General features: G+C 42.5%; 1 protein-coding gene across 2 annotated transcripts in view; it reads right to left on the bottom strand.

Annotated features, from left to right (window-relative positions):
- The window catches only part of SUFU (SUFU negative regulator of hedgehog signaling), an 88,198-nt gene that overhangs the window by 51,092 nt on the left and 21,486 nt on the right, over nucleotides 1-15,620 (bottom strand). For both annotated transcript variants that reach the window (XM_030950733.1, XM_030950734.1), the window contains exon 3: nucleotides 12,995-13,131. In XM_030950733.1, coding sequence (XP_030806593.1) covers nucleotides 12,995-13,131 — 137 coding nt within the window. The remainder of the gene's footprint in view (nucleotides 1-12,994; nucleotides 13,132-15,620) is intronic.

Raw genomic sequence — 15,620 nt, 5'->3', positions numbered from 1 at the left:
TCAGAGATCTCAGCTAAACTGCAGGCAGCGAGTCACAGATGTCAGCCTGCATAACTCAGAGAAATTGTGTATTTGAGGGCAAAGAAGGATTTTAACTCCATGACTTATGGGTGCAGGAATGTTAAAAAGGCCCCCAGTGAGTTCCTGACCAGCATGACAGTGATGCAGCCAGACATTTAAATTGAATGCAGCTTATCCAATACTTACAGAAACAACGTAATTTATTGCATTGCCATTAGCCCATCTATGGTCTGTATAATTTATTATATAAATGCATTTTCTCCAACACATTTTTAATATTCAGTCTGGCTTTGTTAAAAAAAAAGTAATCTGGCAATCTGTCACAAGTAAGATTTGATGCTGTTTTTCATACTATTTTGCAGACCAAACAGCTAGAATTAATTGAGAGAAACTAAGGGCAAACACAGAGTCCAATGCTGAAATGTAATAGCTATATTTTTCACTAGACCTACTTAATATATTTCTAACTAACTCAATAATAAATATAAGCATGCATGCAAAGATGTTAGCTATAATAAATCGATACAAAAGCTAAAGATTAAATTTGTGCCTAAGTATCTCAAAGTAATACTGTTGTTGCAACTCATTATATGGATGAAAAATTTTAAAAAACAGAGTATTAAAAAAAAAGACTTTATTTAGACTCATTTGCCAGCCACATTAAACTGGATAATTAATGCTAAATTCAGTCTCAAGCTTAGTTTCCTAAGCTACAAAGAACTGCACACATGGATTGGTAAAGGGAAAAAACAATTGGGATATAATCTGTGGGGCCCACTGCCAGTTAGTTTATAATTTTGTTTTCAAGTCAAGATGAACATGTTTTAAGAATATACAAGGAATTAGCAGAATCCAAGCTGTGATATATTTGCACTATGTTTAAAAAATGCTTTTCCTCCCTGTTTTTCTTTTTCAGTTCAATTTTGCTGCCCCTTATCTCCTGCCTTGGGAACAGGAGCTGCCCCAGCCCTGGCACTCCAAAGAGGTGCAAATTCACACAGTGCTGCTGCCTCCTGCAGACATGCAGCATAGAGAAGATCCCTTAGGAAGAATTAAATCCCAGGAATACAATTAAACAATAGCTCCACTGCAGGGATTCAAATTGGGCCTTTAGAAACAAGGGGCGTAGATAAAAGGTTCTTTAAAAAAAATAGCAGGGAAAAAACCAGATTACCAGTACTGTAAGGACTGCTTGACCTCTGAGGTTTGAAGACAGTTTCAGAAAGCAGAGAAGCGTGATGCAGTTCATTTTTTAAAAATACAAAAATGATTACTGCACAGCTCCAGGGTGTTAAGTCTGGAAAATTAACACCCTCACAAAAGAGCCCAATCAATTTATGCAAACACATACAAACTTACTTGATCATTTAATTCTTTGAACTGAAAGCCCAAAGAAGAGCCTCCCACACCTTCCCAGGGCACATCAACAGTAGGGCAAGGTGATTCCTCACTTATCTGTGTTGTGCTTAGAGGCATCACTACTATTGGCAGTGGGATGATGGAAAATGTGTCTCACTGTACTGCAGCTTCCACTGATGGAGTTACAAATACGGCTTTTCTTATCACAAAGTAGATCCCAGGCACCCAGATGCCTTCTGCCACACTGCAGAGGGCAGCATTATAGAAAAAAAATTAAATACTATTGTACAATAACCAATTTGGTTCTAAGCCTCTTCTACCCGTTCTGTTTTCCAAGACATTTCTTTCCATCCCTTACAGATCTGCATATCAGGCTCCTTGTTCCTGCCCCATGCTACATGTGTACACAATTTCCATGACTGCAAACTCTGGGAATTTCTCAGCAGGCTCCCAGCAAGTGACTCCAGTGCCCAGGGCACACTCCCACCCTCTGCAAGGGGTGGGCCCCCTGTCCTCTCCCTGACTCTGTACAGCCTGCTCCTCCAGCCACCTCCTCCCACACTTTCTCTTCTCCCCACAACTGCATTCAGCTCCTCCACTCTGTTCCCCTCAGGCTTCTGCAGCTCTTGCAAACAGCAGGAGCTGGCACATTCATCATGTTTGGGGTCCCCTTTGTATAAGCACTGTCCAGGGCAGGTTGCATCTCTCACCCTGCTTTTGCAACAACACAGTTCTCACCCATCTGCAGATTTATCTGCATGGCTCCCTTCTCCAGAAAGGGGAAGCTGGAAGAAGGCATGGCAGCATGAAAGGACTTAGCTGGCATTGTTGAGTATGGCAGAAAAAGAAAATGAACACAGATGTGAGTTGCTCCTTCTCAGTCGCACAGAAGCTGGGTGCTCCAAGCTCTTGCTCCTCTACACCCCATCACTCAGACCCATCACCCTTGGGCTGGGGTGCTTTCACCTCCCCCAGTCTTCCTTTTACTTTCTCCATCCTCCTGTTCCAGCAACCATAAGGGAGCAGGAGTGATGTGCTTGCTCCAGGTCAGGCAAGAGACCCTTCCACCCTGCCCAGTTGCACTGCTACCCGTTTTCTGCATCCTTCACCTGAAGGAGACACATTTTGCAGCACTCCTTTAAAGGATGAGTAGTTATATCGTCAACAGTTTCAAAAAGTGAATAGCCTCAGGATGGGGTGGAGCCCCAGGAGCCAGAAAGGATGTTATACAGCGGGATCTCTTGTCAGATAAGGACTCTGCTCAAAACAGGTATTTAATGTTTATTTACACATCATGTGGCCCCACAAGAACAGTCTGAAGAGATACTTACCTGTCATTTAAAAACTTTATCCTGAGTTCTGGCACAGGAAAGCCAGAATGTTTTACAGTTACCTGAATGTTTCCCAGCCAGGTGCAACTAGAACAAAGACTGGTGCCCACAGCATCTGGCAACCTTTAAATGTCCTCAGTGCAGGAACAAAACTGCAGCAGGTGAGAAAAACCTTTTTCCTTGTTGGACCTTCTGCATACTTGCACGTGTGCAGGCCACTGAGAAGGGAGGATACTTAGATGGACTCATAAGCACCATAAGCTTGTACAGTCACTTGTGAGCTTCCCCTAGATATGCATCTATAAGACATTTCTGCTGAAGAGCTTTCAAGGAGCTTGAAGGAGAAGCAAAGGCAGGATCTGCCTCTGAAGAACCCAAAGAACATACAAGCAGCTTCCTTGGATAGCCTTCACAGCACAGACATCCGACAGAGAGACTCTTAGACTGCACCAGGGTATCTGTTTTAGCAAAATTATTTAAGAAATGGCAAGAAAGGGGAGATGGTCTGTGAGAAAACATCACAAAGTTATCACATTATAACCATTTCAGAAAAAGGTTTTAATTACTCAGGCATTAGTTCTGGGACTTGTAATGGACAAGAGGGCAGAAGTCTTCAAGAGAGCACTGTGTCATTTTTCTCAGTGGTTGATTATTTTCCCTTAAATTTTCAGTAATTTAAAGCTTGCACAGGCCAAACTTTTGTTTTACTTTGGCAAAGCAGGAGGCCAAAGGGCAGGAAACAGAAAAACTCTGCATTCACACATGCTTGCATAAAATAGTTACCACTGAGCTCTACCAATCCATTACAGCACTGCAAGAAAAACATGCTTATTCCATTCCAAGAGTTGTATTTATGGTTCAAATGCAAAATGGACAGCCTGTTTATGGAGCATCATTTGAAACACCATCCCAAGTGTTCTGAGAAGACTCCTTTAAGCCCCTAATTTTAAATCAAAAAGCACAAGAGTCCACTTCCCTCAGGTTCTGGGCTGCCCACAACCTCTGAATATACTCTCCCAGTTTCTCTTTCCCACCAAGAACAAAACACTTCCCCTGCTGTGCCCATTTGCTGCCTCCTGGCTGAGCGGGCTGCTGCAAAGGATCTTTGGCTCTGAGGCTGTCAGAAGATGATCTGTAATGAGCTCTGCACACTGCCACTCTCACAGGCAGAGCGGGTTAGTCAGAAAGCACAGTTTGAGCACGACTTGCTGCACAGATCTTCAATAGAATGTGTAAGAAGGTGGATATGTAACAGTGAACCCAACTTCCAGCTCTGCAGTTCATCTGCAGTTACTCTACTCTGCAGTTTCATCTAACATGGGCTTAGCAGCTGTCAAGGGAAAACACAGTCCTTTTCAGAAGGCTACTCAGTACATGTAACCTTCAAACTCTCCTCTGTGCATCCCAAACAATTGCACACAGGCAGTGAGAGAGGATGCTCTTGCAACTGCAGAACAATCCCTCTGTGTTGTTGCTTTCAGCTCCTCCATAGGAGGAGGCAATACTGTTCTCTGCAGAAGCTTTTAACTGCTAAAGCAGTTGCTTCCGTTTCCCAGGAAAGGCCGGGTGGGACAAAGACCTTGTATATGAGAGGCCAAAGGACCTCACACCAGCAGGAGGGGGAGTTTTCTGCCTTCCCTGTGCTGTTTCCTTTGTCCTGCATTCCTCCTTCAGTACAGGGGACAGAGCTTTTATCCAAGGCAGGGCTCACCATGGGCAGCTTCTCCCCTGCTTCCTTTATTCCAGCGTTAAGAGATATTCTTCCTCACAGAGCTTGCTGGTCTCAACATGTGAGCTCCTCCTCACTCCCCTACAGTGGGGAGGCTCTGGGTAGGATGGAAGAAAAGGCTTCCTGCAGAGAGCTTGGCTCCCCTCCACTTTGGGCAGAAAACAGCCAGATCAGTCCTGATCTTGAACTGCAGCCACTGTGGATAAACACCTGCTCGGGGCCAGCATCCAGGCGTCCCTGGGCGTGGGGCCTGCTGGCTGTCCCTCTGCCACTTGGGCTGCTGCAGCAGCCCTGCACAGAGATGTGTCACACAGCTTCCTCCAGGTCTCTGTGCCAGCTTCTTCCCTCCCTCTCCCTCCCAATAGCAGCCCACCTGCAATATGAAGGCTAAAATAACTTGTGCATTTCTAAGTATAACCATGTATCAAAGTTACAAGTCTTGGTGCTCTGTCCATCCCTGACCCTTTGGGAGCAGCATCAGGGCACATGGACTGATGTAAAACACAGAGAGAAGACAAATTCCCACCCCCTTCTTTTTCCTTTTTCTTTTTTTTTAAATAAACCAACTGAATGAACTGTACTGAACAGCTGAAAAACAACAAGCCAAGTTCAGTTCCCAGGCAGGAACAGGACATGAGTTGACAGAATTAAAAGGGACAGCATCAGTTGACATCTCGCCAACTCAAACTGGGCCTAAACCTACTTTATCTAAATTGCAGTAGCAGCTACAAACAAGCCTTCTCTTTCAGGCAGCACTGAGATCCCTCACTTACTGCCTGGAAATACTATGTAATCAGTAAAGCAGTCTAGGGGAAGACAGCTTTCCTTCTATTTCAACAAAGTCTTTTATAAGCAACAAAGGCTTTCTGTGCCTTTGCTCCTGGCAAAGTCTCTCTGTGCCTTAGTGTGAACCTATCCTTTGGGGCTGGAGAAGGTCAGAGACCTCTTCCCAGCCAAGAACTAAAAGTTGGAGAGACAACAGTGGCTTCCACAGCAAGACACAGGAAATAACCATGAATCCAGACAAACTGCAGGAGAGGAAAAACGCCCAAACTGTGGGAGATTAGAGAGGTAGAGAAGAAAATACTTTACATTATATAACTAGCTTAATGACAACATAAGACATAGACTTTTGATCTTCCAAGTAAAATGAGAGTGCAGGTGTCCTTAGAAACTCCGGGAGTTCCAGTCGCGCTTTCCTACTGCTGCACTTCTGACTGGGAGGAGCCTCATGCCCAGCCCTGCTTCAGAGCACCCGTGCTGATGAAGCAAAAAGCAGTATCACTCAGCAGTGGTGCTGGTCTCTTTTTCTCATGTCCCTGGGAAATCATCCTGCACTTCTCAAATCTGGCCAAAGGGCTGCAGGGGCTTTTCTATACTCCAGCTGAATTAAATATATGGGGAAGAAATTCTCTAGTGTCGCCTAAGGTCCTAGCAAGTCACAAAGGCCAGAAAGATGCTACTCACTAAAACCATAACAAGCAAAAATAATGGCCAGCTTATCCCATCAGTGGCTAATGAAGTGACAGCGCTCCAAGGCAAAGGGCAGGGCTGAGTCTGGCACTGGGGTGCCTCCACCATTGTAAAGGGGCAACACTCTTCCTGCTGGAAACAGGAAGAGAAGTGAAGTTAATGTAATCCCACAAAATCTAAGGCCATGCAACTCCATTTGTACTGCCAGGAAGAACAGGCACACCACACACGTGGTGGCATTCACAGCTGTGTCCCTGCTCTATGCCCTCTCCCAGTTTACCACCCACACCTGACAGCACTCTGATGAAGAGAGGAAGGACAGGCCACCAGCTGGTGCTAGTTCACAGCCAGGGAAACCTCAGCCATGGCCAAGGCCACTGCAAAGCTGCTTTCCAAGGACTGGCAAGCTTGTGCCTCTGCAGCCACCCACAAAAGAGAGCTGGGTAAAATCACAAGTGAGGATAAAAGCACTGAGCTCTGGAGGTCCCAAAAATTACAATCATACAAACTGACTTAATATTAAGCTTTGCAAGCCTGCAGAGAGGACCTACATTAATTTAACTAAGGGAACCCAGATCTACAACAGGGAGTAAAAAGGGCCAGGTCTATCTGCAGCCAGCACTTAGCTGCAATGCCTTTCACAACAATTTACAAGTGCTACATCTGGCAATTCTGTTGCCAACAACATCAGCAATGCCATCCAGCTCCAGAGGAAGCCAGCTACAGGTCAGGGACCAAAGCACGAGCTTGACAGCTGCCTGTCGTGCCCAGCTCATCAGCCAACCACTCTGCACGCCAGCAACCAGTTTGTTTTGTCAGCCAGCACATCATTTGGTACCACTCACAGCACGTATGTCCCAGCTGGAAGCTAGGGGATGTGACAAGGCTGGCTTAGGAGATGGGGGAGGGATGGGAAGTACTGGGGAGGTGAGCTCAAAGGCAGCACAATGGGGAGAAGGGGATTTATTGCAGCAGTGCAGGACACTGCACAAAAATGCAAAGGCCCAAGCTCGATCTGAGCTGCTGCCCACAGAACAGCTTGTTTTATGGGAAACATCTAAGAGGAATTAGGCTAAAACCCAACCAATTTCTCATGGACCGCTGAATAACTATCAGATGATGAGAGCTTTTGGCCACGACAAACCTGGGTTAAATTGGAACCAGTGACTTAATGTTTCCATACCCCTTTGCAGAATAAAGGCACGCAGCCCCTGTGCACTTGGTTGAGTGTCCTGTTCACCTACAGCAATTTACTGCGCTACAATTTCAGCATTCACACTGCAGAGTTCACTGCATAACAGGTTCTGTTGAATTGAAATTGATGTTGATTTATACTTCTTTGTAGAGCTAAAAAACACAGTTAATCTCCATACAATTTTAATCTAAAATCCTGGAATACTAGAGAGGAGACAGGCCAGCTCTACACTGGAAACGGGTCAATATTATAAACAGATGATAGAAAAAAATATATATTTTCCAGAGCCATAGCAACCAGAAGAGAATAATAGATCGGCCTGGGGTTGGGAAGAAAAAGATAAGGGTACAGTCAGGGAAAAATGTGTATGAATTACTGGCACATTTTATTTGGCTTTAGTCATCCTCCTGGGAAGAAATAAATAGCTTTACAAACAAGCCAGAGAAGCTTCATTTGTATTCAAGGAAGCAAGGAGTTTGTTTTAGGTTTAGAGTTTGGTTGCTTGTTTTGTTTTTTTCCTTTTTACACACAGAAACTGGCCTGTGTCAAGAATGTTTGAAAACATGTTGGCAAGCAAAGAGTCACTGAGGCTACTACTCTGAAGTTTTCTGGAGCCCAGGAGATGTGAAGCCAAGGCCTGGTGGGTGTGGCAGGACAGCAGGTGCCAAGGTCCCTGCTGGTTCATGGCTGCAGGTCTGTGACCCCCATCAGATCCCCTAATCCCACTGAGCCCCACTTTCAGTGTAAGAGTTATACCTCATTCACACACTCGTTGGGACAATGTAAAAAGCCTCAGTAGTATCAAGGTAACCAACATTCACTGCTTCCTATGTAACTATGTAACTTACTTTCTTCTGGTTTATTGTTGATAAATCCATGCTGGAACATCCATTATTCTGTGGATGCCTCTGGATGGTTTGTTTCTCTTAGCAGTTTCTTAAGACCTGAAATCTGACTAACCACTTAGAAACTTTTTTTGGTGTTTTTTTTTTGTTTGTTTGTTTTTTTTGGGAGTTTGTTTTGGTTTTGATACAGGTTTTTTAATGGGATGTGAAGAACAGTATTTGCCAGTTTTCTAGTCTCCTGTGGTGCTACCTGTGCCCCCTAAACCAGCAGGGGCTCAAGCCTGCTCATGCTGATATGTTCTGGGGTAAATGTCATCAAGCTCAGCCAATCTGCAAGCTTCTAACTCATGGACACACTCTTCATACTTTAGGCTCATTCCCCACCACAGCTTGTGCATTGTGGAGAACATAACCATGACATATGCCACATCATTATCTTCAGGCTCTTTGCATGATGAGTTTTCATGACCATTTCTCCAAACCCGTACCTGACAGCTGCAGCTGTTTTCTTTCAGGCTAAAAACATGGAAGCAGCAAGAGCTCAATACACACATGTACTTGTTCCCATGCTACATCAATATATTGCCCTCATCACACATATCAGACAGACCCTTGAAAACAACATAAGTTTATCCAAGAGAGAAAAAAAAATGCAAACTTTAATTTTGGGAAAACACAAACCATAGTCCCTCTGTAGTGATTAAGGGTCTTAGTACTGTAGTACATAAAGAGTTAACAGTTGTTGTAAGCTCTGGATAAGCTTTCTGTAGGAAGAGCGTTTCTTCCTTTTCATTTGAATTGAAGTATAAATTTGTTCTACCATGAGATATTTGCAGTACACCCATGAACCATGACAAGCTAAGGTCACAGAATTGTGCAAAGTTTCCTTTTCAAGGTTTGAAGGTTTGGGGATTTTTTAAAACTAACAGAGTTGGAATTTGTGGTCATGGTCAAACAGTGATAAAATTAAGAACAGATAAAGCCACAAATAAAACTGTTTGAGACTTGAAAGCTTGGTGTTGTTGAAGGAGGTTAAGTACTGCCCTTTAATCAAAAGCACCAAGCGCTTGTTACAGTGAACAGAGAAGCCAAGGCTGAAAGAGGTCTGAAATTCAATGCAGAAGATTGCTTTTCTAAAGCACTGCCACAGTGCAGGAGAGAGAGAAACAAAGAAATGCAACACTCATTTGCCTAGAAGCATTTGTTAGAAAAATACATCATGTGAAATGAGACATGCTTTGCAATTGCAATACACAGGAATAATATTTACGACAGCAGTAGCTGCTAGGTGAATATTCAACTCAGTCGTCACCACCTGAAAATGCTCAGGCTCAGCAAGAGTATGACTACACCTTACTCTCCCCCAGCTTCAGCTGGACTCAGCAGCACACCTCTATGATAACTAAAAAGTTGGCTTTTATCAAGAGATAAGAATTTATCTCTTAGTACAGCTTTCAGAGTAAACAATTTTCTGACATGCGAAAGTGCTTGGAGCCCATCCAAAAAGTTTCTGCCGATTTTATTCTTTTTCTTGCTTCTTGTTCAGAGTGGATTCGTAAGTTTTACTTCAGTTGTTTCAGCTCTTCAAATGTTTTTAAGGCTACTTTGGAGTATAAAAGAGACACCATAGTTTTATTTTTTTTTTAAACAACTGAAGAGGACGACATTAAAGTACACACACCAGAGTTAAACAACACTTACCAGAGTTTCATTTGACAAATGCTCTAAGCACTACAGTCAGAAAGAACTTGAGCAAAAAGAAACCTTTCATCATGTTAAACAATGCTGTCATGCCACAGCCTGCTTCATGCCCAATGGGCTTCAGAAGAACCAACCCTTCAAAAACTTCACAGTTTTAAAGTTTCAACATCTGAATAGAGAAGTACTGTAAAAAAATGAGAAAAAACAATGGCAGAAGCTCACTTGGCTCTGAAGAGCGAGAATGTCAAACTGGGGGAAACTCTACCAGGCAGAAAAGAAAGTAACACTGCTGAGGACTGGGTGCCTGATTACCCAGGAGCGACATAAGGGAGAACTGCTCTGGACACTGCCATTCTGAGACAAGACAGCTCAAGGGAGTACAACAAAATAAAGCAGGACACATCAGATGTAGAAGTACTGGAGACTCTACAGAGCAATGGAGTGAGAGATCTTTGACTAAATTAGAAAATTACTGCATTGAACTGTGGTCAACTGGCACTGCCCTGAAAGATCAAGAAGCAACATGATAAAATAGGCCCCACTACAAGTCTTAGTTTTAAATGCATCATCTTGTCAGGATTAATGTGATGTCTATTATTAACCAGATGATTTTAGCCTGAGAAAATTCTTTCTCAAAGAGATATGTGATAATCAAATTTGTACTAAAATAAAACTAGAGCTTTTTCACTTGTTGCAACAGCATACAGATTTGTTTTATACAAGGCAAGGAATGGTTGGTAACAGTCAGTGACAACACACAGCTGCTTGCTGAAGAGCATTAAGCAGCATGGAAAAAAAAGGCCCAAAATCCAACACTTCCATAATATTTTAAGGGGCCTTTGCAGGTCATTTGTCCAGCCTCCCTATTTGAAGCGGAGCCATCCCCAATGCTAGATCAGGACCAACTTAGCTTTGTTGAACCATTCCTGAACCTTTCCAGGAATGGAGTTCCAGCACCTCTCTTATAAACCATTCCCTGTCCTTTGCCACTCTCCTTGTGAGCAAGTTTTCCTTGAAGCTTTTCCAGGGCCTCCCATACAGCAACTCAGAGCTGTAGCTCTTTGATGTACTATCTAGGGCTTGACCCCACAATCTTGTAACTACCCTCCCTACAGCTGTAGTGTCCAATTAGATCAGCCTGCACATTCTCTTCTCAGGCTAAACTGGCCCTGCTCCCTCCAGCTCTCCTCATGGCTCACATGCCCTAGAACCCTGACCACCTTGAACACTCAGTTTTTCAGTATCTCTTAAAGGCCCAAAACAGGACACAATATTTTAAGCAAGCCCTTCTCAGCGCCATGCCAAAGAGGTAATAACTTCCCTCTATCTGTTGCTCATGCTTTTCCTAAGGTAACCCAGCATATGGTTTGTCCACTGTATGATAAGCATGGTATTGGCTCACACCCAATTACATATTCAAAGAAAGAAGTCAATTTATGATTAATACACTGTTGTTTTTCATAAGGCAAACTGAAAACTAAACACCCAGAGGCTAGAATCCATCAGCATGGATGAGTTTGAGTGCGCCTTTAAAGAGTCATGGTGGCTACAAAGTAAAAACCAGCATGGATAAGCAGAAGATAACACTGGAGGGTGGTTCATGTCAGATTGATAAGCATGGGCACAACCACTCTTTTCATTCTAAGAACAGTTCTTTGGCTTTGAGGTCAAAAAGATGGGACTGCATTTTTGCAGGAACCAAACAAGGGAAGTCTCTGCCCTGACTGCCAACTTAGTCACCAAGAAGTTTGCCCTTAAGTACCATTCCAAATCCCATTTCATTCCACAGACCTCCTCTCACCAATGAAAACACAGTGACCAACAAGCAACTGCTGTGAGAACTAGCCTGGACTAGGAAATTTTAAATGTTTCAAACGGGATGTAGGATATTTAGTATATGTATACACATAACACATACATTACTTTGTATCTAAGAGGGAGACTTTAGATTCAGATGTTTTCTTCAGATCCTGCAATCATTGCATAGAAAATATGAGTATGAATTCATCCCTGCATGGTCAGTGGCAAAAAGCTGCTGTGCAATACAATTTAGGCAGGATGGGAATCTCAAACAATGTAAAACATAATGACAGTCTCATAGATTTAGATGCTTAACAGTTGTAAAAATCAAAACAGAAAAGTGAGACAAATTTTGGATGGTAACTGGGGAAGACAGCTACATAGCAAAGGTTACAAAAAGACAAGCAATAATCTGGGCTGGCACTGAACTATGTCTACCAATATTTAGAAAAATACCCAAAAGATTGGCACTTCCTCAGATTCGTCATAGAGGTTAGCAGAGCAATCCTGTTCTTACCCAGACCTTTACCTTTTGAGACTCTGCCAGCTGACTGAAAATCATCAGCAGAATCAGAAGTTACTGAGCAATTTATGAACTAGTTCAGCAGGTACCAAATACTACAAATTCAATAATCATCGATTTACAAGGTACTTTACCTGTAAAGAACCTCAAATTAAGTTAAAAAATGTTCTTTAAATATTTTCATTCAGATCTTGTGATGCTGGAAAGTGCCTTTCAAGTACATTAGCCATAAGCCATTCCACAGGTTTTCATGTGCTGGGACTCAAAGTAACATTCAATCTGCTGATGTAAATGAAACTATGAAAGAACAGTGCAAGAGGATAGTTTGTAGGTACCCTGGTTCCCAGTTTTCTGGCAATTCTCCACCAGCAGTAATGATTCACAACTGTTAATTCCTTGGCCCTCACAGTCCTTAGCATTCCTTACAACTTTTACATTTTCACATCTCAACAACACCATGTCCATATGCATTGCTACTGCTTGGCTGCAGGACCACAGGAAGGGATTTGCCTGTGATGGAGCTCCAATGTTTTTGGAAGTTCTGCTGAGAAGTGAGACCTTATCAGATGGCTGTTCCTCAGCCATTCAGGATAATCAAATGTGTTTTTCTTGCTGAGAGAAGATACTGGACGTGGCACGGTTTAGTTAATGAGGAGGTGTTAGGTCATAGGTTGGACTTGATCTCAAAGGTCTTTTCCAATCTAGTTCATTCTGTGATTCTGCGATTCTGTGAACCCAGCTATGCAGGAAAGAGTCACTGGGCAGACTTCCTATAGTTACTGACTGTTGTGTAACTTCAGCTTTTCAATACTCAGGATTTGCAGTAACCTGAACAACAATTCGTTTTGTCCCTGCAGACCAGGCTGGAGGAAGGAACACATTCTTTTGGGTTCCCACACAAAGACAATTCCCAAGACCTGACTGGGTGCTGATGAGACAAGTGTCACACCCTGTAACAGATGTGACCCTTCAGAAGCAGAGCAGGAAAAAGCAAGGCCTATATTGACCCTGTGGTACCTGACTGGAAGACGTATCTGGCCAAGCCTTGCATCAGCTCTGCTGGCCAGGTGGGTGGTGCCGACTCCCCCGTCTCTCTCTTCAGCCGGAATGTCAGCTCAAACCCAAAACCACTCGGTCCATCTGTTCCTGTAAACCTGGAGGGAATGAAAAATAAAAAGTCATGACACAGTTCTTGTAACCAGAGCAGGATTGAAGATTAGGACCATGGAAAAAGGAGGAGTGTTTTCCTCACAGAACCAGCCATCCATAGAGTGGAATCTGGATCCTGTGTTCTGTAACCACACATGCAGATCTACCTGACTGATACACAACAGTGGCAGCCTCACAAATGCAAAGTTGTATCTTGGACAACCAGCATCAATATAGTGTTTTATTAGTTTCACATATCAGTTAGTAAAGGAAAAAATAAATATTTCTTAGAGGGAAAAATAAAAATGCTTCAAAGTGGATAATTTTCAAGAACTGATTCCAGGAAAAAGCATAAACCAGAAACTGAAACACATTATGAATGGGTCAGTTTTAAGAAAGATCAAAGTTAACAAAAAGCTTTCGAGCTGATGTTTCACAGCTATATTTTTTTGGAAGTAAGATGGCTCCCTATTGAATTTCCTCCTTTCAAAGCATGTTCTGAAACAACACAGCTTTACTGCTAATATGAAATGAGCTTGAGTTCAGTGGGCTTTTTTTTAACCCCTTGGATCTCTGCTTCCCAAAAATAACTGTTTAAAGAAGACCACACATGCTTTACATTGATCCCCCATATGAAAATTACTGAATAACAGAAGTGTTTAGGTGAGTATCCATCAAATCTAAAGCAACACTTGTATTTAGGAGAACATTGCTGGTCACAACGCAGTAAAGCTCACAGGCAACGTTACTTAAATGGATTTGTTCATATGGTAGTGTGACTCTTAAACAGAGAATTACTAAATAAGAAAAAAAAAGGTAAGAAAACAAGCCTTAAGCTACTTCCATTATAAGATTTTTTTTAAATCCCCAAAGATTCAAGACATACCTTCCAAAGAACACTCTGAAAATGCAGCAGCATACAATGCTTATATTTGCAAATTAACAGTTAAATCTTAGAAGAATTTTATTTGCATCTAAGAGATTTGTATTTAAAGATTAGACTTAAAATGTTTTTGAATAGTTAATGGTCACAAGTTGGTGAAAATACAGGGAAAATTTATAAACATGTAATTCACCTGCACTGTGCAGCTGTTCTGAGGTAACAGTCAATAAAGTGAAAGTCTTTGATCTGTTTAATTTCAGCTTGGTAATCTGGTTTTGAGGAAATTGTGACACATGTGGCTTTGAATACTCATGACTACTTTGGAAACACTTTATGCTTAATTTAGACAGGTCTTTCACAGAAAGAAATATCAATATTCAGAATGTAATTAGCATAGTAATTTTATTAGTATTTTTGCCAAAGGTTTTGCTTTTGTTATCCAACAGCCAAGTTATGCAGCTTGGCTTCTCTTACAGATATCTTTTTTACTGCAAGTGCTCACACTGGCCCCAGCTTCAAAATTGTGATAAGGGTGCATCAGTCTGCTAGCGGAAAGGCAAGTAGCATGGGAAATTATTTTTCTCAATTAGAAACCTAAGATCTCCAGATACATGTGCCAATGGAAGACAGAACAAATGGCTAATCATCTCTCACAAGGACAGAGATACTTCTCATGTGGAAACACTCGGTCCTCATGGCAGTCTTCTCCTTTCAGAGTAGATCTCAACTGCTTAAGCATTATCTTAGGAGGATGTCAAGAAACTGGACAAAAAACCCACCACAAAAATCTTGCAGGCTTGCAGATTTTCAAACTTGTGCTTCTTCCTGTAAGTTCCAAATTTTCCCCAAACTTCCAGAAAATTTCTAGAAAATCAACCACTGTCATCCAGCCAGTCAATGAACAAGCTAAAACCTCTAAGAATATTTCCAGAACAGAAAGACCAGACAAGCCTCATTTCCACCAAAAAAACCCAACAAAACTGGGTGGAAGGGTAACAATACACAGATGGAAGAAATCTTGCTAAAGCACATGGAAGCTATGAACTCTGCCATCGACCTCCCCACATTCTCTGCTACCTGTACCTGCACCAATCTGCTCCCTTTCCAGTGGAAAGCATTCCCAGCAGGTCAGCCTGACACAACTCCTGTGTCAGCTGCAGAGGAAACACACTTTGATGATAGCCTTTGATCTACAGAAACTAGATTCTGGCACTATTTGGGGCTAGTTTCTCTGAGAGCTAGGGAAGTGAGGAATGAGATTATAGGTTTGGTGTAGGTTTTTCTGGTCATGGTTAGGTTGGCTGGGTGCTTTTGTTGTTTTGTTTTTTTCCGGGTGGTTTGTTTGTTTTTGGGTTTTAGTGGGGGGTTTTGTTTTTTTTTTTGGGGGGGGGAAGGGTGGTAGTGGCTTAAATCTGAAGGTAACCAATTCAAACTACAGCCAATTTAGAACAAGGACTTTGGAGCTTAGTTCAGCATCTCAGCACTGAAGTGCTTAACAGGTAATTTATTCAGTCAAATTCTTGCAGCACAGTAGACCAAAAGCCTCTCAGCTTTACAGTAAGATGATGGTCTGACATGGAACATGTGCAGGGAGAAAGGCTCAGAATTAGT

This window comes from Camarhynchus parvulus, chromosome 6 (assembly GCF_901933205.1).
Source record: "Camarhynchus parvulus chromosome 6, STF_HiC, whole genome shotgun sequence".
Classification (NCBI taxonomy): domain Eukaryota; kingdom Metazoa; phylum Chordata; class Aves; order Passeriformes; family Thraupidae; genus Camarhynchus; species Camarhynchus parvulus.
This window is presented reverse-complemented; position numbering and strand designations above follow the sequence as displayed.